Source organism: Cololabis saira, chromosome 16 (assembly GCF_033807715.1).
Source record: "Cololabis saira isolate AMF1-May2022 chromosome 16, fColSai1.1, whole genome shotgun sequence".
NCBI lineage: Eukaryota > Metazoa > Chordata > Actinopteri > Beloniformes > Belonidae > Cololabis > Cololabis saira.
In genome coordinates, this window is record NC_084602.1 from 2305848 (window position 1) to 2333577 (window position 27730).

At 42.9% G+C, this 27730-nt stretch overlaps 1 protein-coding gene across 3 annotated transcripts in view; it reads right to left on the reverse strand.

Moving 5' to 3' along the window:
- The window catches only part of akap6 (A kinase (PRKA) anchor protein 6), a 364518-nt gene that overhangs the window by 75947 nt on the left and 260841 nt on the right, over positions 1-27730 (reverse strand). For all 3 annotated transcript variants that reach the window (XM_061744324.1, XM_061744322.1, XM_061744323.1), the window contains one exon: positions 24816-25076. In XM_061744324.1, coding sequence (XP_061600308.1) covers positions 24816-25076 — 261 coding nt within the window. The remainder of the gene's footprint in view (positions 1-24815; positions 25077-27730) is intronic.

A 27730-nucleotide genomic window follows, 5' to 3' on the forward strand; every position in this document is an offset into this window, starting at 1 on the left:
CGATACATTTGATATTTCATGGTTTGCATTAATGGGTGTGTCCTAACGGCTCAACAGCGCCCCCTAGAATACTATTCTGGGTCTGAGTCGTGGGTGGTGTCATGGGACTCGGTATTGAGTCCTTTACCATAATTGGTGAAAATTAGCCCCGCCCCATCTTCTGATTGGTTGTCCCTATTTCCCGCTATAACTTTTGAATGTTTTGACATAGAGAGTAGTGGGTGGTGTCATCTGACTCTGTATTGAGTCCTTGAGCTTCATTGGCCTGAATTAGCCCCGCCCCTTCTTCTGATTGGTTGTCCCTTTTTTCTGCTATAACTTTTGAATGGTTTAACATAGGAAGTCATGGGTGGTGTCATTTCTGATATGCTTATGGGGGGCGGTGGCCGTGAGTGCGAGGGCCCGTTCATCGCTGCTTGCAGCTTTAATTATTCTTTTTTTTCTCCTTAAATGGCCCTAATTGTGCTACATCAGTGTACCTAACGAAAATGTACGTTAGCTAGATTCATTTTGTTAACATAAGTTTCAATTTAGGATTCACAAATCCTGCGTGAACAACTGCACAGCGAGGATACGCAGCAACGCAGCTGCACAAGAGTGTTCAGCAAACTATATATCTGGTTGAGAGTGAAAGTAAGCTGATCATCATTCCATGGATGCAGTCTGCTCTTCCAGACATCAACAGCATTTCATTTTCATTTCATTTTTACTGGGAAGATTACCAGTACACCATAGGATTTACAAAAAGACTAAAGATGAAAGTCATTGCCGTTCCAGCGCTCAAAGCTGGTGAGTCTAAATTGCAAGTGGTAAGTAAATGAAATGTGTTGCGTTAGCAACCAGTGCAAACACAGTTAGTACAGTGTTGCAAGTATCCAACTTTAATGGTCTTTTACATAAAGTACATTGGTTAAAGCATTGTTACCATATCTTTTTCTTAGTTACGTGTTTTATGACTCACTACAAAGTGAAGGCAGTTTCCACACGTACACTGGGGTGTATACCAAGTGTGCAATAATTTGAGAAAAACAATCAAGATGTGGTCAAGGTGTAAATTCTGCAGTCATTTAAGAGGTTTCACGTAAATATGATAAGAACCATTTCGGAATTAGAGGCGTTTCAAGCAAAGGTTGTCCGTTTTCAAAGACAGACTTGCCCCCAGGAAATCCCTCCATGATGGGCCATCTTACTGGCTGTGTTTCCATGCATCAATAACCCTTTTAAAAGCCGAATATTAGCAATAACCCGAATTTGCACGGCCATGTAAACACCAATAACCCCTTTGAATAACCAGAATTTGCTCATGTTCAGGTTTTTAAAAACCCCAATATGACCCCTGGGTTACTCCTTTTAAAACCTGAATATTGGGTCATGTAAACACCAAACGGAATATCTCCATCAAACGGAACAGGAATGTGTTTTCTGCACATGCTCTGTTCACAAGGAATCCTGGTCTTTTGAGTCCAGGAAGTTCTTATAAACACGGAGAAACCAAGACCAGGAGGAGACTAATCACTTCATAAATGTAATGAAGGATATGAACATTTCTGCATTTGTAGACGGTAGAAAGTACCGGGATAGAAGATTTACAAGAAGGTGAATGAAAGTTGCGCAAAGCAGGATTTGTTTGAAATTTGGATACAGGAAGAAGAAGCGGAAATGATGGTAATTGTGTCATGATGTTCTCCGTGCGTCGCTGGTTTGATCCAGAATATCCTGAATGATTAATCACCATGTAAACAGGGATAACCTTGTTTACTCACGCATGGAAACGGAATATTCCGAATGTTTCAGTACCCGGAATATGAACAATAACCCGGATTTTGACTGCATGTAAACGTAGTCAATGATGCAGAGCCAACTCCATCACTAGAGTAAAGGGATGTGGTGCCGGCCCCCGACCTGTTTTCTGGTACTGCCTTCTAAATTGTTTTTTAAAGTAAACATTGTTGTCCTTTTTGCCGCCATGGGATTGCATCTAATTAAAATAACATAGCCTATGTTGTAAAATCCAAATGTTGTAAAATGTCTTCAGATCCATTCTATGTATTTTGTGGTGTTCACATGAATGATCACTTGCATTTTGTGTCAGTATTTCTTTGCTAAGCCCTCTCTTTCTCCTTAGCAGACGTGCAGGTATTGAATTTTCTTCATTATAGCTTTCTTAAGCCTCTCGTAGGCGTTATTTCTCTAAGAAGCATGCTGTTGTTGTTGTAATTTCCCATCATTATTACTGTGGTTTTTCACACTCCATAACTATGAATGCATGTAACATTAGGTTCATCAATATGATGGTGATTGAACTGATTCATAACTGGTGATGTGGAACGGAGATTTTGGGATTATTTGACATAGGTTCAGTGAACCTCAAGTTCAGGGCTTATCTGAAGATTTGTTAAACACCCTCTCCACCTTAAGTGTTAGCCTTAGAGGTTTGAATGTAGTAAGGCACCTGTGTACCTGCCAATCCTCATCCACTCTTGTCTTTCCTTGGAGAACAGCGCACTGTAGGGTTGTATTTGACAGACATTTTGTGACATCATACTAACAAAGTTGTTTTAATCATGCTTTATGCCTCGTCAGGGTAAAGTTCCACACTCTCCATACAGATTCCATGCATTGATGTTTAAAGCATGTTATTTACTAGTGAGAAGTCTCACTGTTTTCCAGCACCTGCTTTCTTTATGTATACAGATGCATACAGCAGATACAGTCTCAAGTTCTCACATGCCTATTGGCTACTACAGGAGTCGGCAACCCGCGGCTCTAGAGCCGCATACGGCTCTTTAGCGCCGCCCTAGGAGCTTTTTCAAAAATGTTTGACCTTTTTTTTCCTGTTTTTCTTCGTTTTTTTCTTTTTTTCTTATTATTTTCCATTTTTTCTCTCTTTTTTCTATTTTTTTCTCTTTTTTTTCTTGTTTTCTTCCTTTGTCCTTTCCTTTTTAATATCAACATTTCGACTTTTTTCACGAAATTTTGACTTTTTTCTCGACAGTTTGATTTTTATCTCGACATTTCAACTTTTTTCTCAAGATTGTACTTCAACATTAATCTTGACATTTCAACTTTTTTTCTCGACATTTCGACTTTTTTCTCGAAGTGCATAATGAAAAAAAAAATTTAGTTTAGCTTATTTTCAAATTTTAATTTCATGTTTTTGTAATTTTATGTCATTTTCCATTAGTTTTGTGCCATGGTGGTGGGCCAAACCTTAATACTCTTGTACTGAGTTACCAACTGGAATGTGTTTGATAAAGCTTTTAAAAATGACAACTACATGTTTAGCACCTCCTAACCTTTTGTTGTGACAGTGCATTAAAATTAAATTACGTTTAAACCACAATACGTTTAAACTTCTTTTGATTTAAACAGGATTAGGAATGATGATGATGATGAATGACTTTTTTTTTAAACCGAATACTTTACCGTGTCCACAACATCACTGAAAGAGCTAAACCTCAACATGCAGGACAACACAAAGCGGTGTGAGACAGTGAACCTCATGAGCAGCCAGTCCCACACACCTGAATTCTCCAAGTATTTATCTTGTTCTGGAGAGCTGGTAGAGCAAACTACAAAAGTCAGTTCCGTCCAATTTGAATGTGTTTTCATACAGTCCCTCCTCATAATATCGAAGAAATTTCAGGGCAGCAGTACATCTGAGAAAATAGTTTTATGTGCATGGCTTAAGTGTTTCTACATGGTGTTAACAGTGATCAGTCCCTCCAATGTGATCATATGACTTTATAGCAAGGATGTTTTTTTTTGGTCTTTAAACACTGAGGGCTCAGCCCAGATATCTTTCATCAAACATTTCCCCTCATTTAGTTTTTTTTTCCTAAGTTGAATGAAGATGCGAAATACTAGTAATTCTTAAACCCAAACTTGTATTACAGTAAATCAAACAAAATATGCACAAACACCCTCTTTTTCTTCACTGTTCAAGCTTTAATGTCCCATGTGTATGCTATACAATTTCTCCTTTGATACTCATGTTCTTTCCTTCCCTCTAAGGGCCTGCTGATGAAATGCTTTTAGTTTAGATCCAAATGGTGTTGCTTGAAAATACTTTTTTGATAAAGATTTCTCCACTTTACCAACCTGAGCTTGTTAATGAATCAGCTCCTTTCTGCTGTTTTCATCAAAGGAGATTACTTTGTAACTCCACTAGCTTCACATGTACCTTCATTCCTGAGAATAAAAACTTATAACAACAACTATCAGCCCTGTGCACACAATCAATCTTTTTCTCTCTATTGCTGTGCTGAAATAATGCACTTGCAAGGCTTAGGTTGTTGGGTCTCGGCCAGCTGGGGTTCCCCCTCGGCCCGATCGCGCTGCAGAAGCAGAGTCAGCGCAGCCAGAGATCTGCACGCTCGGCAACGCACCTGGCGGCGCAGCCGAGCCGACACGGGAGTGCGCCTTGACGCAGCTTCAGTGCATCAGATCATTTCCAGGAAGGATATAAGGGTCAGAACTGCCGGTGAACCCTTGTGAGTTCGTTGTTATAACTCGTGTGCTTGGTCGTGGTTTTTCTGGAAGTCTTGGATTACTTTTGTGGATTTTGTTGAGGACTTTTTCGTGTATTCGTTACAGTGAGTTTTCTTTCCCCTGCCATTTAAAGGAGCTTGAGGCCGGATTGAGGCAGGATTTCTGAAAAAAATTTGTATACGTTTAAAGTTTTCTAGTAATAATGTCAGATGAAGCGTTCCAAACCCAAACGAATGATTCCTCTAGTGTATCTCTCCGTTGCCTTGAACAGGCTGTTGCTGCAAAATGTGCTGCAATTCGGGCCCAAATTTCCCGCGCTGGGCTGCGGATGTGACGTCACATGACGCTGCATGCACGTTCTCCCCGTTCTCCCGTGCCGGCTTCACTGTTGGCTGCAGTACCCCCAACGGCCGTCGTGGTGAAGGGTGGCGCTAGAGAGTCTCATTTCTTAAAAGGAGCCTCATGCTCCTTTAAGGAGGCAGTTTTTTGTGAAAAATAAACTACGCCTTTTTTTGGGCTAATCTTGAACCTGTCTGGTGTCGTCTGCTTGGGTCCAAGGACAGAATTCCTAACATAGGTCGGCCAGTTGCAATTAGCCTAGCGATTGCAGCTGAGTCAATTTCTTGTATTTCACCACACGCGTTGTTACTGCCCACTTTGGGTTAAGACCACATAGGGTAAAGACCTGCGAGTCTACCTGCGCGAGTCATCCGAGTAGAGTTACAACCAAAGTAGTGCAAAATGTGTTTCAAAACAATCCCTGTCATCTATGGGTACAAGACTTGCCTCCTGTAGGCAGTGCAGTCTGCAAAACCTGTGTTGTCCCGTGGTTTACCCGTCACATCCTCTGTTACCATTGGTCTCTGGAACTGTCAGTCCTCAGTTAACAAAACAGAGTCCATCAGTTCATTGTTACTTTTCTGTTGTCTCTCAGACATTCAGGTCCTAGCCCTGAGAGAGACTTGGATCCGCCCAGAAAACACAGCTACACAGCTGTCTGATGAGGTTTGCTCTAACCTCCCTTCCATCTCAGACTTTTCCCCACTATCTGTTAGTGAGGCTACAGAAACACTCTGCTCCTCACTCGCCTCCTGTCTGGATAAACTCCGTCCTGACCAGACCAGCTGGACAGAAACCTCCCAGTCCATGGCTCACAGAGGTTCTGAGGGACCACAGAACTGGACTTAGGCTAGCAGAAAGAAAGTGGTGCAAATCCGACAAAAACTTTCAACTTCCACAACCAAGTTAAAGGCTGCCAAGGTATCCTTTTACCAGAACAAAATCAAAAATCCTCCCAACACCCAACAACTGTTCATGGTGTTTAACTCTCTTCTCTCTCCACCACCCGCTCAACCACGTACTGGGTTGTCTGCAGAAAAGTTTGCTTCCTACTTTATTCGAAAGTTGGTACTATCAGTAACCGATTCTCTGAACCTGACCATCTCAGCCCACTCCAACCTGCTCCTGGTGCCTCTCTCTGCTCCTTCAGGTCTCTAAATTAGGATGAAGTCTCTAAACTTCTAGTCGGCTTAAAACCAAGGACCTGTCCTCTTGATCCTGTTTCTACCAACATCCTGTAGAGCATTTTACCTAGCATCAAACCTGCACTAACCCACATTATCAACTCCTCTCTTAAATCTGGCATCTTTGCCTCTCCTTTTAAACAAGCTCGGGTCACCCCACTGCTGGAAAATCCCACACTCAACCCTGCCCAGGTTGAAAACTACCAGCCGGTCTCACTGCTCCGGTTCATGTCTAAAATTCAGGTCTCACAGTTCCTTCGCGACACATCAGTCTGGCTTTAGGCAGGGCCACTCAACTGAAACTGCTTTTCTGTCAGTCACTGAGTCACTACAGGCTGCCAGATCTGGTCTATCCTCACTCCTCATACTGCTTGACCTGTCTGCTGCATTATATACGGTCAACCACCACATCCTCCTCTCCACACTGTGTGGAGTGCCATGGCCAGGATGAATGTCCAGATTGCATGAGCTGGCAACAGGGGTGCCACAGGGATTGGTGCTTGGCCCTCTTCTCTTTTCACTATACACCACTTCACTAGGGGAAATCGTCAGCTCTCATGGGTTCTCCTACCACTGGGACACTGCCATCCCAATGCAAATGTCGGCCTGTCTTTCTGATATTTCTGCATGGATGAAGGACCGTCACCTTCAGCTAAACCTGTCCAAGACTGAGCTAATTTACTGTCCAGCCAGTCATTCCTTACCTTGTCAGATAAGCGTTGGTTCCACTATACTTATGCCCACGTTTTCTGCTAGGAATCTTGGTGTCATATTAGACAGCCAGCTGACCTTTAAGGAGCATGTTGCCTCAGTTTCCTGGTCTTGCCGATTCGCTCTTTACAACATAAGGAAAATCAGACCCTACCTGACAGAACTTACGGCGCAGCTCTTGATTCAGGCTCTGGTCATGTCATTGACTACTGTAATTCCTTGTTGGTCGGCCTTCCTGCAAGCTCAGTTAAACCTCTGCAGATGATCCAGAATGCAGCAGCATTCTTGGTCTTCAACCAACTCAAGAGAGCTCATGTCACTCTGCTGCTAATCTCCCTGCACTGGCTTCCAGTTGCAGCGCGCATCAAGTTCAAAGCTTTGCTTCTGGCTTACCAAACAAGTACCCAAACGGCTCCTGCCTACCTTCACTCCGTCATCCAGAGCTACACTCCATCTCAACAGCTCTGCTCAGCCAGTGAAAGACGGCTGGTGCTTCCACCACAACGTGGCTTAAAATCAGTAAATAGACTCTTCTCCTCCATTGTTCCCTGATGGTGGAATGTCCTACCAAACTCTGTCCGATCTGCTGGGTTTGTACCTACTTTTAAGAGCAAGCTAATGACTCAGCTCAGGACTCAGGAGAAATTCTGCATTTAGTAAACTTCTCTGCTCATCTGAATTAGTTCGAAGATTTGTCCAGCTCTTCGCAGGACTTAGCACTGAGTAAGCTCCATGCACAAGACAAGATGATCACATGGTGGTGTCTTTTTAGACAAAACTTTCTTGTATAAAGGGACTGTTGTGTTTGGTGGGAAGGGAACAAAAAAAAATCTAGCACTGGCATGGCAGCACCTGTGTCCAACTGGACTCACAACAGTCTGACCAGCACTTATCCATGCTGGACCCTCCTATGTGATTTCTTGCTTGCGTTGTTCTCTCAGATGTAAGTTGCTTTGGATAAAAGCGTCTGCTAAATGACAGTAGTAGTAGTAGTAGTAGTGGTAGTAGTAGTAGTAGTAGTAGTAGTAGTAGTAGTAGTAGACGTAGTAGACGTAGTAGTAGGCAGTGTGTGGGCCAGACACAGTGAAGCAGATGCTGCAGGTATGAAATACAGATAAACCGAAACATAGCCTGGGCTCACTTTTCAGCTCATAAATCACATTGTCATATAATTATTTCTCAGGGATTAATGCATGATTACCATAGATCTCTGTTTTTGATAACATGTTATGAAATCCAGTTATTTGGAAAACATTTGGAGGGACAGGCTTGGACACCTAGGCTTAATGGTGCTTATGCTTCATAGTATTATGATTTGTTACATTCATATTTTTGGAGCCATGCTTACCGTTCATTTCATCCCAACAAAGTCTTTTCATGTACCACAACAAATAATGATGGTGCTACACAATAAACATAAGGATAAACTTAGGATGGATGTAGCTTCAGCCCTGTCATGTTCTCTTGGGACGGTTCAGAAGCTTAAGGTGGCCATATATTGGGGAGTTTTTACCTGCCATTGTTTATGTAATAATTGCTCGGGGGTCATGTTGTAGGTCACTAGAAAGTGCCCAGAGACAGCTTGTGTTGTAATAGATGCTATAAATAAAATTGAATTTAATTGGATATATTATTGAGAGTCACTTGTAACCATGACCAAATCAAACCCAGTTCACTGAAAGACCGCTTTTCAAGAGAGAGGTCCCTTTTCAAGAAATGCTATTAGCAAACAGGCTCTCTATATTTGCTATCAGCCATTTGAGAAACAACAGGTAGCCCGTTACATCAACCAGAGAACACTGAGTGATATAACCTATGGTTTTCTCAAAAAGGTAAGATCACAGGCCTTGAAGACAACAATCCTGCATAGAACCCCCCACACTTTTCAAACTGAACCAGTATGTTGATGCATGTTGATGTATGTACTGTATGTGCAGGTAATGGACAAGAATCTTCTGATTGAAAAGGTCTCAAACAAATAAATAAAATGAAAATGTATTTCTAAAGTATCTGACAAATAAATACAAAAATGACCTTTGTAGACTGTATTGTAATTGCTCTAATGCAGGTTGTGACTTTTAGGGTACGGTATTCATTATTTTTCATATTCAACAATTTAAGATGAATGGTTTTGGCAATGATGGATAGAAAAGATCTAAGGCATGCAAAGATCTCTTTCCTACACGTGTTATTTGCAAGGGGTGGTGCCAGTCAACAGTCTATGAGGATGAGAGAAGCCCACAGTGACAGCAAAAGCCTCAGGGGACAAAGGGATGTTACAAAATGCTGCTACACACAAAGAGCTCTTCGTTCTAGTGTACTATATTTTTGAAAACCTGGCTAACCAAGCAGGTATCCCACAACTCTGCCATTTAACTATACTGTAGATATAGTCATAGTGACTAGGGAAGTGTTTGATTTCAGGAACATTGGTTTGATCGGGCCCTCACATCTATGGCAACCGCCCCCAGGTGTGACCACATTCCTGGGTCAATATTGCTATAAAGTACCTTTAGTGTCCCGATAAAAATCACCCAATCATAATGGGCAGACAGTATATGGACATATTATAAAATAATAATACAATAATTAAATCTGCAAGCAGCGATGAACGGGTCCTCGCGCGTGCAATTTGCACCAATTAAGGTCAAGGACTCAAAACTACGTCCGATGACACCACCCACGAGTCTTTATGTAAAACCATTCAAAAGTTATGGCCGAAAATAGGAACTATGAAATATCGACCAATCAGAAGAAAGGGCCGGGCTAATTTGCACCAATGAAGGTCAAGTACTCAAAATCGCGATGGTGACATCTTAATTATGTGTGATTTAGAGTGGGTTAAAGAGAACATAAGTCATGAGGCTGAAGCATAAAAACATAGACTGGAGCTTAACATTCTTTCAGCTTGGGGCTGATATGACAGAAAACTCAGTGACAGTGCCACAAAAGCCATATTGTGTGAAAGCCAATAAAAATGTATTCGTTTTTATACGTCATTTATGGGGCTTGAGTGGAAAGTATGGACGATACAGAGGTTTCAGAATTCAGAAGAAAAGTAGATTTCTTAGTGTGGAGATCTTTATCAGCGAGAATGCAGAGGCACAAAAAATTACCAAACGTAAAGAGCCATTTCTCAAAGACCATAGACTGAAGACACATGACTTCATCATGATGTAGTCCAAGGTGTCATGATTCATTTAAAGTTGGAATGGTTTCTCTACAACAAAGCATACGCCTCCAAAGAGGGCTGGGTTTTTGCAATCTCTTGGCCATATTCCATTCAGTGCGTATTGCATTTCAAAATTACATTTCAGGACTACCTTTTGATCGGTACCAAAAGTTAAAAGACGTCAGGGGTGGAAGACAAAGACGGAAGGAGGAAGAAGAATTTCTAGAATTAGAATTAGAATTAGAAGATTTTTATTTCAAACATGCAAGGAGAAGAAGAAAGGAAGAGGAAGAAGATTCATCATCATCATCATCATCATCATCATCATCATCATCATCATCAGTAATAAGGGCCTCCAGAAGAAGAAGAAAAAGACGAATCATCATCATCAATAGTAATAAGGGGCTTCCAAAGTTTCACCTTATAGACCCCTTAATAAAAAGTGTGAAAACAACAGTGGCCTCGCACCTTTGGTGCTTAGGCCCTAAAAAAATGAATGAGTCATTCAATTTCTGTGACCAAAAGCTCTGCAGCATTTGTGAAAGTGAAAAAATTTAACTGCTGACATCATCAGGCCTCATTGATCAACATATTCTTATTACTCTGGCCTCCTCGGCAAGTCATGATTTATATACTCTTGAATTATTTAGCAACAGCAAACAAATGGAGAATATATGACGTTATTGTGAGCGAAGGCATTTACAGTTCTCATTAATGCTGTGAAGTAAACACTCAACATCTCTCTTGTTCTCTGTATTTGTCTTTATTTTGGTATCTTTACCTTGTAACTGCTGGTTCATTTTTCCATTTGTTTATGCCATTTTCATTTTAATCTCCTTTTGTCGTCTCCCAGTCTACACTGTTCAAAGACTCCTGTGAGCTTTACCCCATTTTTGGCGTACTCCTTCTTAGGCAAATGAAAGTAAAACAACAAGAAAAACACAACTATGTTTAAAGTTTTCTCTTAAACTCTGGTTGCATCTGAGGTCAGGCGGCAGCCTTTTGTGTCTGATGCAACTGCAGCAGACAGAAATGACTCCGTTCTGGAGAATGTGACCTCAGGTGAATGAAAAGAAAACCTTTTCTGTTTCTTAAGTTGACAACTGGGCTTTTTTGTAAAAAAAAGTTATTTTTTAAGGTTATTTATTTTACATGGATTTCACTGGAGTCTGTTGGCATGCAGCTAGGAACTTTTGTAGAAAGAGATTTTACTATAGATGTGACTGTTAGTGACCAACTACTGCAGGTTTAGGGTTTTATTTAGGAGTATATTCTCATCATCACTCACTCATCTTCTTCCACTTTATCCGTTCCCAGGTCGCGGGGGCAGCAGCCTCAGCAGAGATACCCAGACTTCCTTCACCCCAGGCACTTCCTCCATCTCTTCCCGGGGAGTCCGAGGCGTTCCCAGGCCAGCCGAGAAACATAGTCTCTCCAGCGTGTCCTGGGTCTTCCCCGGGGTCTCCTCCTGGAGGGACATGCCTGGAACACCTCCCTAGGGAGGAGGGACATGCCTGGAACACCTCCCTAGGGAGGAGGGACATGCCTGGAACACCTCCCTAGGGAGGAGGGACATGCCTGGAACGCCTCCCTAGGGAGGCGTCCAGGAGGATCCGGTACAGATGCCCAAGCCACCTCAGCTGACTCCTCTCAATGTGAAGGAGTAGCGGCTCGACTCCGAGCTCCTCCCGGGTGACCGAACTCCTCACCCTATCTCTAAGGGAGCGTCCAGCCCCCCTGCGGAGGAAACTCATCTCGGCCGCTTGTATCCGCGATCTTGTCCTTTCGGTCACTACCCAAAGTTCATGACCATAGGTGAGGGTAGGTGCGTAGATTGACCGGTAAATCGAGAGCTTCGCCTTTCGACTCAGCTCCCTCTTCACCTCGACCGCATAACTGCGGATGCTGCACCGATCCGTCTGTCAATCTCACGCTCCATCGTTCCCTCACTCGTGAACAAGACCCAGAGATACTTGAACTCCTCCACCTGAGGCAGGACTTCTCCACCCACCCGGAGAAGGCACGCCACCCTTTCCCGGTGGAGAACCATGGCCTCAGTCTTGGAGGTGCTGATTCTCATCCCTGCCGCGTCGCTCTCGGCCTCAAACCGCCCCAGAACATGCTGAAGGTCCCGGTCCGAAGAAGCCAACAGGACAACATCATCTGCAAAAAGCAGAAATGAAATCCTGTGGTTCCCAAACCGGGTCCCCTCCGGCCCCTGGCTGTGCCTAGAAATCCTGTCCATAAAAATTATGAACAGGATCGGTGACAAAGGGCAGCCCTGCCGGAGTCCAACATGCACTGGGAACAAGTCTGACTTACTGCCGGCAATGCGAACCAGACTCCTGCTTCGATCATACAGAGACCGGACAGCCCTTAATAGAGGGCCCCGGACTCCATACTCACTGAGCACCCCCCACAGAATGGCACGAGGGACACGGTCAAATGCCTTCTCCAGATCCACAAAACACATGTAGACTGGTTGGGCAAATTCCCATGAACCCTCGAGCACCCTGCGGAGGGTGTAGAGCTGGTCCAGTGTTCCACGGCCGGGACGAAAACCGCATTGTTCCTCCTGAATCCGAGGTTCAACTATCGGCGTATTCTCCTCTCCAGTACCCTGGCGTAGACTTTCCCGGGGAGGCTGAGAAGTGTGATCCCCGTATAGCTGGAACACACTCTCCGGTCCCCCTTTTTAAAAAGAGGGACCACCACCCCGGTTTGCCACTCCAGCGGTACTGTCCCCTTCCTCCATGCAATGTCGCAGAGGCGTGTCAACCAAGACAGCCCTACGACATCTAGAGACTTGAGGTACTTGAGGACTTGAGGGCGAATCTCATCCACCCCCGGTGCCCTGCCAATGAGGAGTATATTATTTTTTCAAAATAAATCCTGGTGTCTATTATTTTCCCTGAAGCAATTTCAATGCTCAAAAAGAATAAAATCAAAACTTTCACACAAAATAATTGAACAAACAATTAAATATATCAGACTTATTCAAAGCGTTTTTCTTTTCATTACAGAAAGTCATACATTATCCATGTCATACATTCAACGAGACAATGAACTGTCCTTGGTAAATTAAATTTTTGGTTCTTTACAATTGCTACATTTCTTTTTCCTCCTATCTTTTTAACCTCCTCTAACCTGGTTAGATGCCAAAGATAATGCAAGCCATTTTTAATCATACAAAGCATGATACAATATACAGAAGCAGCTAAACAGACAAACAGGGAAAAGTTCAGCTCTAAAAGACTTTCAACCTAAACAAAGCAATTCTAACACAAAAAAACTGAGTAGGAAACCAGTAGAACAGAATGCAGGGTGACAGACAGCTGGCGGTATGAGCTACACTCAACGTAAGATTCAATTCAATTCAATTTTATTTATATAGCATCTATTACAACAGAAGATGTCTCTAGACACTTTCCAGAGACCCAGAACATAAACCCCGAGCAATTATTATAAACAATGGCAGGCGAGATAATCAGCTGAGAACTAAAACTATTTTACTTACTGCAGACCAACTGTGATTTTGGTCTAACTTTCATTCGCCATGATTAATCTCGTCAGTGTAAAACTCCACTTGACTCTTGAAATCCAGATTCTTTGCGTCGAATCATACAGAAATGTTGCTGCATTTGAAGGTTGCTATTATCAGTGGAAGCGTAAAAAAAAAATGATAACCGAGGACAATGCAGTGTAAAAGGCTTAGGTACCACTATAATTATCTTTTTTGACCAAAATTAAATTGACAATTTAATATATATTTGTTGTTGTCTTTTTATATCAAGATAGACAAAGCATATTGTGATAATATCAGAGGAAGACTGATCAACTGCTTGGTCAGTTAATCAGTTGACTGATTATTGCCCTCTTACCAAGCTGGGACCAGAGTAACAAAGGAACCATCAGTAACACACTATGCCACCAGGGACTCAGATCCTGCAGGGCCAGACGTTCCCCCTGCTGAAGCCAGTACATGTCCAGGCCGGTCTAAAGTTTGCTAGAGAGCATTTGGATGATGCACAAGAGGATTGGGAGAATGTTATATGGTCAGATGATGGGGATGTTTTTCTGCAAAGGGACCAGGACGACTGATCCATGTAAGGGAAAGAATGAATGGGGCCATGTATCGTGAGATTTTGAGTGAAAAGCTCCTTCCATCAGCAGGGCATTGAAGATGAAACGTGGCTGGGTCTTTCAGCCGGGCAATGATCCAAACATACCGCCCGGGCAACGAAGGAGTGGCTTCGTAAGAAACATTTCAAGGTCCTGGAGTGGCCTAGCCAGTCTCCAGATCTCAAATCGAAAATCTCGGAGGGAGTTGAAAGTCCGTGTTTCCCATCGACAGACCCAAAACACCACTGCTCTAGAGGAGATCTGCATGGAGGAACGGACCAAAATACCAGCAACAGTGTGTGAAAACCTTGTGAAGACTTACAGAATACGTTTGACCTCTGTCATTGCCAACAAAGGGTATATAACAAAGTATTGAGATGAACTTTTGTTATTGACAAAATACAGCTGAGAGACGTTCATGTGACAGATGAGGTCCTAACTTGGTTTTATTATGTTGAAATGTGAGAATCCCCTCTCACAAGCTGCACTGTTTAAAGGCAGCGTAAGAGACAGCTTAATTACCTTGTTGATGTTGGAGTAAGCGTCTGGGTTACTTGTATTTACAATTTGAAACAAGTCGTACATGGAAAAGGCTCCCAGGCCTGCCTGCCTGCTTTAAGCGCATCCATTCTGTCACAGTGGTGTCTTTGTCAAGTTGCAATGTGGCCTCATTTTTCTTTAGAATGCTGCAAAGTGTTGTGTTTCCAAAACTGTGGAGGTCTTGCATTTCCTGATTTGATGGATCAAATACTAAGAAGTGATCACATGACTTTAGGGAGTCATATCTGCTTTCAAACTCTTCAATTGAAGTAAGTCTCTCCCAGCATCAGCATTAGAAACACTGTCTGCATTGTGGCCTTCACCATCAAGCGGAAGTGTGAACTGTCCAATGGCCACCATGAGCTCATCCTTACATTCTCCAATGGTCAGCGTTTCCTTCTGAAACCTAATGGATGTGGTCTTCAAAATGTTACCAATGACAAGCGTGTTTGACAGAAAGCACTGAGAACGCTCTGTGCAGATATGCTGCAAGTCACTGTTCTCACTCGTAGCCAGTTTCATTTCAATGGCTGGCAATGGTCTTGATATTTTGAATCCATCTGATATTATGAAACTCACCCAAACTTGCTCCACCTTTTTGTAAATAAAACTGCAGCAGCTTGACCACAGAGTGATTAAATGTCGCACAGTAAGGAACGTTGCGATCAGTTGATTTTGCGCGATTCTCCAGTGTGCCTGCGGTGCACAGAAGGTGCACAAGCGAGTCACCAACCGCAGCAAGTTGCCGGAGTTTTGGTACAACGCCTTTGTACATACCGTCTACATCTACGTCTATACAGCAACCAACTTTGTTGTCCAGTCATCCAAGCCTGCTTCCTGGAAAAGTCTGACAAGTCCATCTGTTATAGCCTGCGGTCAGCACCCAGTCCAAGAAAGTCAGAAGAAAATTCTCCTTTGCTGGACATAGACACAATGTAAATGATTTCCTGCTTTGGTTTTGTAATGTCTTAAGATCCATCAGAAAATCAGCCCCAAAAATTCAACAGACTTTGCTCCTAACTCCCTGCTGATGGTTTGAGAGATGCTTTTCATGATCTGTGCGCCTCCTTCATGTGAATGATAAGTAGCTCCAACATTTACTCCTAGCCGCTTAAGTAAAGGAATATTCTCAGAATAGGAAGACATGGGCATGCATGTTTAGCTTTATGTATCACAAGGAGAAAAATATTAAACAGAGCTTGCCGCTGTTCTTGATTCAGCTTGTCTCACCATCTGACAGCATGGCTTGCTCCACAGTCGTATGTTCCTTGCTATTTTCATGTTTGTCAAATAAAGTGGATGTGATTGGCAAATCTCACATTTCACATTTCAGTGTGCTCATTGTTAGCTTCAAGCCACTGCACATCTTGGAGCCACTTTTGCAATAAAAGTCTTTTCTTTGGCTCTTGCTCCAGTAGGGGTTTCTTCGTAGGTGGAATGTCTGTTGCTTTTTGGACATATCTAATATTAGTTGACAAGCAACATGTGTAAGGTTAGATGAGATGATTGGTCAAGTACGTAAAGTACGCGGATAGTAACACAACTGTCATTACGCATTCCTAATCTCTGTTGTGCATGCGTACCTGTACTATGTTCACCCCTGTATATATATATATATATATATATATATATATATATATATATACGTACATACATATATATATATATATATATATATATATATATATATATATATATATATATATATATATATATATATATATATATATATATATATATATGTGTAGATACTGTATAATGTATGAATGACATGCAATGCAGTGCTATTTACCATCTACATCAGGAACGCAGAATTCACCTTAGAAAAATCATAACAGATAATAAAATGTTCCCAAGCCATGTTTAATATTCTAGGAAGAGCTGTCAAAATGTAAGATTCATTTTCAGTTCACATACCTGGATAGACTGAGAGCAAGTGCATTTGTGATTGTACTCAGTTCGACTGTGTGCATGTGAAGGAATGTGTGTATATTTGTCAGGTTCAGTCTATTAATTCTTGGTGTGTCTAGCCCCCGGAGCTTTTCCACTACAATAGAGTCATTGGAGACCCAGGGGCCTGCCAGAGGAACGTCTGGCTGAAGCCCTATCTTACAAGTGTGCTAATTCAATTAAGACCCAGGGTAGATGCAGACAGTTAAAGGGGAGTGGGGCTTAATAAAGAAAGGACCAAGTGAAAAAAGAAGTCTGAAGGCACAACATAACATACGGTAGCTATATTTAGAGTGTGAGTGTGAGAAGAATGATGGTGAATGCAGCTCAGTGTGTAAGACACAGACTATTTCAGGCCTTGGGAAAGATGGAAATGTGGTCCCATAACTTCTCTGTCTTTGGTAAATCAGATACAATGAAAAATTGAAGCTGCAAGCACGCCCTCGCGCATGCAATTATCACCAATAAAGGTCAAGGACTCAAAACTAAGTCCGATGACACCACCCATGACTCTTTATGTAAAACCATTCAAAAAATATGGCAGTAAATAGGAACTATTGAATATCGACCAATCAGAAGAAGGGGCGGGGCAAATTTGCACCAATTATGGTCAGGGACTCAAAACCATGTCCGATTACACAAGCCATGAGTCTTTATGTCAAACCATTCAAAAGTTATGGCAGAGAAAATTATTCTAGGGGGCGCTGTTAAGCCATCTTGCCACGCCCATTAATACAAACCATGAAATATCAAATTTATCGACAGGATTATTGGCAAGCAGGGATGCAGGCGTCCTGAACCACCACAGGGGATTTTTGACGCTTTCAGTGTGACACCAGCATAAGGGGTTGGTGTGTCCCAGCCTTTATGGGGAAACTGTTACTAACACAGATGTCCAACAGCAGAACACCACTCCACCGTCTTCCAGGTAACACTGTTAAACAACAGAGTTCCCTTTCCAGTACCCTTCCCAGGGACTCCAAGAACACTGGGTAAACCGAACTTCTGTTCAGTGTATAGGCACAAACAGTTTCGAGCCCGTTCTGTTGTCCAGAGGGGAGATGTCAAGGGCACCTGTGGACAACATTTCGGAGTGTGCAGTCATCTTTGGGGTATACTTTTCATTTCTCTTCATTATTTTTAAATCCATCTCCATTGAAAAACAGTCTTTCTCGGCTGCAGTTTTTAGGGCCCGAGCACTGACAGTGCGAAGGCCCTATTGTATCTATAGGAATTTTTTTTTTCTCATTTTTATTTTTCTGACGAAATGAGGGCCTTTTTTCCCCCTAAACGTGGCCCAAAAGTCACCACATTTTGCACCAAGCAAGGCCTGGCGAAAAATTTGATAATTAATGGTTTGCATTATTTGGCTAATGGGTCAACAGCGCCCCCCTTCGTGCCTCAAGCCCCACAATACGGTTTGACGTACATGCACGAAAATGGGTACACACGCCCCTTCATCTGATTGGTCGATATCTGATAGTTCCTACTTTCTGCCATAGCTTTTGAACGGGTTGTGATAAAGACTCGTGGGTGGTGTCATTGGACTCGGCATTGAGTACTTGACCTTCATTGGCCTAAATTAGCCCCGCCCCTTCTTCTGATTGTTCAATATTTGATAGTCCCTATTTTCTTGCATAACTTTTGAATGGTTGGACATAAGAGAGTCGTGTGTGGTGTCATCTGACTCGGTATTGAGTACTTGACCTTCATTGGCATGAATTAGCCCCACCCCTTATTCTGATTGGTTGATATTTGATAGATCCTATTTTCTGCCATAACTTTTAAATGGTATGACATACAGAGTCGTGGATGGTGTCATCAGACTCGGTTTTGACTCCTTCACCTTAATTGGTGCAAATTAACTCCGCCCCTTCTTCTGATTGGTCGATATGTGATACTTCCGATTTTCTGCAATAACTTTTGAATGGTTTGACATAAAGACTCGTGGGTGGTGTTATCGGACTCGGTTATGAGTCCTTGAACATAATTGCTGAAAATTAGCCCCACCTCTTCATCTGATTGGGCGATATCTGATAGTTCCTACTTTCTGCCATAACTTTTGAATGGTTTGGTATAGAGAGTCGTGGCTGGTGTCATCCGCTAAATGTCCGGGCCTGAATCTACATGCAAGTCATACAAGCTTCCACTGCAACACGCCTGAACGTGCACAAGGGTGCGAAGGCCTGTTCATTGCTGCTTGCAGCTTTAATTTCATTTGAGATGCCTTCTTAATCCTACACGGGGTCAAAGGGGTCTTCTGGAGCTTAAACAAGCTCATTACAGGCAAAAGGCAGGGGTACATCCTGGATAGGTCACCAGTTCATCGCAGGGAAACACTTATAGCCAAACAACCATGCCCACTCACAGCTACGGGTAATTCAGAATCATCAATCAACCAAATGTACCTCTTTTTTGACTGTGTGAGGAAGCGAGAGTACCTGGAGAGAAACCACACGCCATGAGGAGAACATTCAAACCCAACACGGAAAAGCGCTTGTCTGGCCCGGGAGTTGAACCAAGACCGCACTTCTTATTCATTTTTCTTATTTCCAAGGCTAAAAATCAAGAGGGTTAAGGACTACAAGGGTTTACCAAAATTTAGAACAGCTATCACAGTGTTATATGTCCACATCTGGTCTTAATTCAGATGTATATGCATTTACTTTTAGGGATGCATGTGGTTTATATAAAAATGTAGGTTTACTGTGTGTATGTGTGTGTCTGTACTGTGTATGTGTGTGTCTGTCTGTATCGTGTGTGTGTGTGTGTCTGTAGTGACCTAGTGACCTCTGTCAGCCCCTGCTGCGTTCTCATACAGCTGTATAGTAATAAACTGAATCGAACCTGTTCATATGTTCAAACCTCTAAAACAGACAAATTACAGCTAAAATGAAGTCGGCATCTCTTGCAGTCGAACCCCCTCCATATCTGTCCGTACAAATGACTGCTATCAATATTTTCAATCTCCATTTTTTCAGAGGCTCACAGCCTGTTTCTGCCAGAAATCAATAGCTTCCCACTGAGATTTGTGACAATGATCAAAAGTAAATGGCCAACTTTTTTCAGATGGAGCCCTATTTCATTCAATTTCATCATGAAGGCAGCCTCTGTGTTTTTTTCTTCTTTTTTGTATGTGTGTAAAAATGTGCTTGGTATACTCGCTACTGATGGAGTTTTGTAATCGTATCCATCATACAAAATTTAAAAACTAAACTTTTTTCTTGGGGTGGGTGGTGGGCTGGATTAAGCTGGAGTCGACTGGTCTGGGGGTGAAAGGAGACATTGCTCTTAATGTATTTTTTTCTTTTTTATCATTTCCTATTTTTCATTTCTCTCTCTCTCTCTCTTTCCGTCTCACACTCACATGCACATACAAACTCACACGCAGGCGCACTCACACACACAAAGTCTGTTTTTTAGGTGTTCAGGGCTTCCTTGTACTCCCCAAAGAGCCTTGACAAATCAGAATCAGAACAAAGACCTTCTGAGAGCTTCATGTAGCGTCTGTAACTAGAATGTAAACAGATCTTTTGGTGTCTGCGGATTTTTTGGGTGCAGTGGGTCTTTCTGAACGGTGATCACTCTTCTCAGATGCTATCAAGTCCAATCACCATACCATAGCACACCATATTATAGCGTAGCGTAACCGTACCATAGCATATCATAGCATACTATTCCATACCATACCATAGAATACCATACCACCACATAGCATACCATATTATAGCATAGCGTGACCACACCAGAGCATAGCATACCATACCATACCAACAAATAGCATACCATAACATAGCTTACCATAGTATACCATACCATACTACAGCATGGCATACCATAGCATACCATAGCATACCATGCCATACCATAGCATATCATACCATACCATACCATCTCATAGCATACATAGCATACCATAGCATAGTTTACCATAGTATACCATACCATACTACAGCATAGCGTACCATAGCATACCATACTATACCATAGCATACCATACCATACCATAGCATAGCATATTATAGCATAGCATAACCATACCATACCATAGCATACCATATTATATCATAGCATAACCACACCATAGCATAGCATACCATACCATAGCATACCATAGCATAGCTTACCATAGTTCAGTGCTAGGGCCAATCTTATTCAGTTTATACATGCAGCCATTGGGAAGTATAATCCAGAATCACGGCATTCACTTTCATTGTTATGCTGATGATACGCAGCTCTACTTGTCTATGAAGCCGGATGAAACAGAACCGTTAGTTAAACTTCAGGCATGTCTTAGGGACATCAAGGACTGGATGTCCAGAAATTTCTTGCTTCTAAATTCAGATAAAACAGAGGTTATCATTCTTGGTCCAGAGCATCTTAGGAAGGGATTAGATGGTGTTGCGATGGCTTCCAGTGCAACTGTGAGAAACCTTGGTGTTATTTTCGATCAGGATTTGTCGTTTAAACCATATGTCAATCAGGTTTGTAAAATAGCCTTTTTCCATCTCCGTAATATTGCAAAGATTAGGAAAATCCTCTCGCAGAGTGATGCAGAAAAACTAGTTCATGCGTTTGTATCTTCTAGACTAGATTACTGTAATGTGTTGTTAGCAGGATGTCCAAGTAATTTGCTGAATAGGCTCCAGCTGATCCAGAATGCAGCAGCACGAGTGCTGACAGGAATCAGCAGGAGAGACCACGTCTCTCCAGTGTTAGCGTCGCTCCATTGGTTACCCGTAAAATTCAGAATCCAATTTAAAATTTTATTACTTGCGTATAAAGCCCAAAACGGCTTAGCTCCGCATTATTTGCAAGACCTGATAGTGCCTTATGTTCCTGTCAGAGCTCTCCGTTCTCAGAGTGCAGGTTTACTCGTAGTTCCTAGAGTATCCAAATGTAGATTTGGAGGGCGGGCGTTCTGCTATCAGGCACCGCTACTATGGAACCAACTTCCAATCTGGGTTAAGGAAGCTGACACCACCTCCACCTTTAAAAATAAACTTAAAACATTTCTGTTTAGTAAAGCCTATAGTTAGTGTTTAGTAAACCTCTAGCTGGTGTTGGTAAATCTCTAGGTAGTGTAAACTTTAGTGTGTCAGAGTCGCTCCTGTAGTTTCTTGTGCTGGCCCCCCCTCCTTCTCCTCCCTTTTCTCTCTTTTGTCCATGTTGCAGCATCCTTTGCCGGACACCGGAACCTGCAGTGTGGGAGTGAGGGGGGCAGGGTAACAGCCCGGGCAGGCGGGGGAGAAGGTTTGTCCGTCAAGACTCCTCTCCTTGGCCCTGCCCCTTTTCAACCCTTCCCCGACCCTGCACCCCAACCTGGGACCTGATGATTGGGCCGGAGCTTCGGGAGCTGCGTGCTGGCCTGCGGTCCCCACCCCTGGTCATCCCGTTGCTGCTTCCACCTGCCTGCTGTGCTGTTGCCGTCCCTGACCCACCAGTCTGGCCCTCGGCAGGAGGGTCCCCCCCTACGAGCCTGGTCCTGCTCAAGGTTTCTTCCCTCCTAAAGGGGAGTTTTTCCTTGCCACTGTTTGGCTTAAGGTTTTTCTCCCACTATGGGAGTTTTTACCTGCCATTGTTTATGTAATAACTGCTCGGGGGTCATGTTCTGGGTATGGGTCTCTGGAAAGCGTCTAGAGACAACTCTGTTGTATTAGACGCTATATAAATAAAAATGAATTGAATTGAATAGTATACCATACCATACTACAGCATGGCATACCATATCATAGCATAGCATATCATACTATAGCATACCATACTGTACCATACCAACTTCATTTATAAAGCAATTTTGCACAACCATAGCTGAACCAAAGTGCTGTACAAGAGAAATACAATTAAAACATAAGACATGGCACGGTGGCGCAGCTGGTAGTGCAGCCATCTCACCTGGGTTCAATTCCCGGGGGGGACGCTGTGGGCACTGAAGTGCGTGTTAGTTCCCCCATGACTTCAGCACCCATACCCTGGGTGGGGTTGGGGAAAGGATCTTTCTGTGTGGAGTTTGCATGTTTTCCCCGTGTTCCATTGGGTAGCTAATGTTCTCTACCCTCACAAAAACATGTAGCAGTCCTGGGCTCTACTGCCCCCTCTGGCCAACCGGGGAACAGATGGGGTGGGGAGGATCCGGCCGGGATAACGTGATCATTCCACGCGCTACGTCCGGCCAGAGAAACCCCACCCTGTCTGGTGAAAAGAAGCTTCTGCTCACTCCTCAGGTTAAGGAGGAGACCTGAGTTCAGTGCAGGAACTCCCTGGGTTGGTAGAGGGAGCAGGGCCCAGGACTGTCACCTAGGTAGAGCACCAGGTGATGAAAATGGGGAAAAAAATCGGGGATAAAAAATATTTAAAAAAAAACAAAAACTTAAGACATAAAAACAAAATAAAACTACAAGTTACAACTAAAACGAAATTAAAAGACTGAGAGCCCAACAATAAAAAACAAATCAAATCAAACCAATATCTGATACCAGGTCAAACTTCAGTGAGTAAAGGTATATTTTTGGTGTCTAACACGTAAAGGCAGATTGCTCCACATTTAAGGACCAGACACTAAAAAAGTTCTGTCCCCTCTGAGGTTCTGTGTTGATCTCTGTACAGCTAGGAGCAGCTGATCAGCATGACCTGAGCGCCCGAGCAGGAATGAAGGAGTGAAGCAGCTCAATGAGGTATCTTAGAGTGAGACCATTTAAGGATTTAAAAGCCAATAAAAGACATTTAAAATGTACTCTAAAATACACAGGCAGCCAGTGAAGTGAAGCCAGAATGGGGGTTATGTTATCTCTCATACATGCTCCGGTTAAAAGATACACAGCTGTGTTTTGAACCAGCTAGAGACGTGACAGAGAGGACTGGCTGACTCCAAAATAAAGTGCATTGCAGTAATCCCAAGATGTAAAGAAGGCATGGATTAGTGACTCAAAGTGCTTTCTCGGAAGAATGCGTTTCACCTTTGCAAACTGCCTTAAGTGAAAAAAGCTGGACCTCGCAACTGTCGCAATTTGATAGTCCTGTTTAAAATGACTGTCCATGTTAAGGCCCACACTACAGGCCTTACATGCAGTGCCATGGGACCCAGGTCAATGGGGGCGGGGCTCTTACAGGAGCCCCTGTGACCAAACACGATCACTTTTTTGCTTTGCCGGTACATACATTTGGCTATCATCAGTATAGCAGTGGAAGGAGATACCATGCTATCTAAGAATCGAGCCAAGAGAAAGTAAATAAAGGGAAAAATGCAGGGGCTCGCAACTTAAAAAAAAGTCTCTTGGCGCCATGGCCGAAACCGAACAGGAAGTCGGCCATTTTGAATTAATCGTCTAATTTTGGCGCAATTTATGCCATTTCTTCGGCCGCTTCTTCTCCCGAACCGTAACGTGCACCCAGGTGTGTTATACATCAAAATGTGCGTCTTTATCCTGCGACGATGCCCATTACTTTTCTCAGTCAAAAGTGTTACCATGGCGACGATAGACGGCAAAAAGCACGACGCCCTTCATCTGATTGGTCCATACAGTAAAAACTTCGTGCCTCAAGACCCACAAAACGGTTTGACGAACATGAACGAAAATCGGTACACACCTGTATCATGTCGCAACTTAAAGAAAAGTCTCTTGGCACCATGGCCGAAACCGAACAGGAAGTCGGCCATTTTGAACTAATCGCGTAATTTTGGTGCAATTTATGCCATTTCTTCGGCCTCTTTTTTGCCCGAACCGTAACGTGCAGCCAGGGGTGTTATACATCAAAATGTGCGTCTCCATCCTGTGACAATGCGCACTACTTTTCTCAGTCAAAACCGTTACCGTGGCGACGATAGAAGCCAAAAAGCGCGCCCCCCCTTCATATGATGAGATGCATGGGTGGTGTCATCAGACTCGGTTTTGAGTCATTGAACATAATTGGTGCAAATTAGCCCCGCCCCTTCTTCTGATTGGTCGATATTTGGTAGTTCCTATTTTCTGCAATAACTTTTGAATGGTTTGACATAAAGAGTCTTGGGTGGTGTCATTGGATTTGGTTTAGAGTCCTTAACCTTCATTTGTATAAATTGGTCCCGCCCCTTCTTCTGATTGGTCGATATTTCATAGTTTCTATTTTCTGCAATAACTTTTGAATGGTTTCACAAAAAGAGTCATGGGTGGTGTCATCGGACTTCGTTTTGAGTCCTTGCCCTTTATTGGTGGAAATTGCACGCGCGAGGGGCCGTTCATCGCTGCTTTTAGCTTTCATTTGTATTTGTATCTTTGCAATAGTAAAAAACACCATTAGAAAGTGCTTGACACCACAACTTGTCTTACCTTGAAGCTCTGCAGCTGCTCAGAGGTGTCTTTGTCCTGTCTTAGGCAGGAGTTGAAGATGAGAAGCTCCGTGTCTCGTAGCCATGCTTTCAACTCCTTGATTCGAGCCTCCAGCTGCTCCAGGAGTGAATTTGTGACGGGGGACAGGACTGAGCGAGGGTTTTCAGCAGACCTGCGTTGACCGCTGGCTAGCAAAGTGTTCATATTTGATGACTGGTTTTGATTAGTATAATAAGGTACTGATTGCTCCGAGAGGATTTTCTGGAAAAAGCAAAAGACACAGAGAAAATCTGATTCTGGGGAATTATTGAGAACAATTTTTTTGAATACTTCATCATTGACATATTAACACATCACACAAAACAAAAATGGCCATTAATCCAAATGTTTAGAAATTTGTGGATCAATAAATAGTACAGTACAGACCAAAAGTTTGGACACACTTCCCCCTTTGTTTGAATGAGAGGGTGTGTCAAAACGTTTGGTCTGTACAGTATTTATGTCTGTATTTAGCATAGCTGCAGAGGACGAATGAATAATCAGAAATTTCCTGTTCTCAGTAAATCTTTTCTATAATTTAGTGTCGATAACAAAGACTGCAGTACAGGTGCAAAGATATTCCACAATAAAGTTACACTGTTGAAAAATTATAGAAACACATATTAAAGACATTCATACAAAAATATTTTGCCATCCGGTCTGACTGGATGCAGGTTTTGTAAGCCACCATGATCCATCTAACTTGGGTGGAGAGTCTGTAGCTCCTGGCCCTGGGGTTCTTACATTTGAGCAACAGAAAGAGTTGTTATTGTTTCTGCAGATGCAAAGGGATAAATTGGAAATATAAAAGCAACGGCTACAGTATTCTTTGGGAAAAGATCCTGTTGGAGTTGGAGCAGTATCGGTTAGATCTGGTCAAGGCTGGTAGGTTATCAGGCACTGATACTGTAGGTGTAACCCACTCTGTGGCATCGGGGCCACAGGGTTTGAAGATGTCTGATGTTGTAGCAAACTTGCGTCTGGTGCCAGAATTTGACGAAAAAGACCCTGATACTGTTTTCTCCCTTTTTGAGCGTGTTGCAAATGTGAGAGGTTGCCCTGATAATGTGTGATAATGTTGCAGTCAGTATTGACAGGGAAGGCCCAAGAAGCCTATTCAGCAATCAGTGCAGTGACTGTCTGAAATATTCAGTTGTTAAAAAGGCAGTCTTAAGAACTTATGAGTTGGTGCCAGAAACCTTTCAACAACGTTTTAGATCCTGGGAAAAGTCTGATGCCCAGTCACATGTTGAGTTTGCAAGGGACCTAACAAAGCAGTTTAACAGGTGGTGCTCTGCTGTGTTTGTTAAAACTTTGGAGGACCTCTTTGACTTAATGGTGTTGGAACAGTTTAAAGAGTGTGTCCCACCTGAGGTGGCTATTTATATTGCTGAGCATGGAGTCAGGACCTCTTCTGAAGCAGCTGTGTTAGCAGATGAATATATCTGGCACGTATAGGACATTTTGTGAAAAACTCTGTTTCAGATGATATTATCACTAAAGCTTCTATGTTCTCTGATAGGTGTTCTTGGCCTGAGTCTCCGAGAATAAATCGTGGTTCACATTGATTTGGTTTGGGTCAAGTTTGCAATTATTGCCATGAGAGGGCTCATTGGAAAGCAGAGTGTCCGGTGTTGAAAAGTAAAGCTAATCACTCTGGTGTAAAACTTGCTAAGCCTGTCGCTCTGAGTGTTTCTGTCGTGAAAGTTCCTGTAGTATCTAATGATTTGGAAGTGAATGTGAAGACTATGCTGGTTTTGAAGTGTTCGTTTCAGGTGGGTTTTTAGCGATCAATGGTAGTGATGGCACGATGCCTGTGAAAATTTTGCCTGGATACAGGAGCAAAGGATTCCTTTTATTTTAGCTTCTGTGTTGCCTTTCGCTCATGATACTGGAGACTGTGTACTTGTGTGTGGGATGGGTTTAATCACCATATGTGTTCCTGTACACAGGCTCAAGCTGTCCTGGGGTTTGGTGATGGTGATGTTCACATTGGGTCTGGCCTTGCCTATAGGAGGAATACAGGTGATTTTGGGGAATGATCTGTCTGGCAATCTTATCTGGGGTGAGGGCTTTTCACCAATTAAGCCTAACCCCAGTTCACCTGTGGCAAAGGAACCAGAAGATTGTAGCCAGGGGTTCCCTTAGGTCTTTGTGGCATGTGCAGTGATACGAGCAATGGCTGGAAAGTCAGAGCCAGCAGTCCAAAAGAAAGAGAGTGAGGGTGATGTGGCAATACCTGAATCTCTTCCAGTCTCCTTGCAGGAGCTGGTCGGTAAACAGTGAGCTGACACTATTTTGAGTGAGCTTTGTGAACAAGTGAAGACTGAACATGAAGCCAGGAGTGCAGCTCTTGGTTACTTCCTACAGAATTAAGTGTTGGTTCGTAAGTAGTTGACGCAGGGATTTGATTGTGGTGGTAATCTGATTGTTCAAATAGTGGTGCCAGGTAAATATCGAGGTGATGTGTTGAAATGCTCTCATGACCAGAGAGGCCATGTGGGAGTTAAAAAGACCTATAATAACATTCTGTATTACTACTTTTAGCTTCATCTTAAGCGTGATGTTGCAGCTTACATTAAGACTTGCCATACTTGCTAGTTAACAGGTAAACTCAGTCAGGTTTCTGCGGTGAGCTAACCATTTGAACACTTGATCATCGATTGTGTGGGACCATTGCCCAAGTCGAAAGCAGGGCCTGAGTATTTGCTGGCTGTTATGTCAGGTCACACGGTATCCTGCAGCATATCCATTGAGATCTATCACGGCTAAACCCGTAGTGAGAACGCTGATTCAATTTATTGCTGTATTTGGAATCCCCAAGATCATCCAGAGTTATCAAGGCTCGAATTTCTCGTCACATTTTTTGCAGTAAC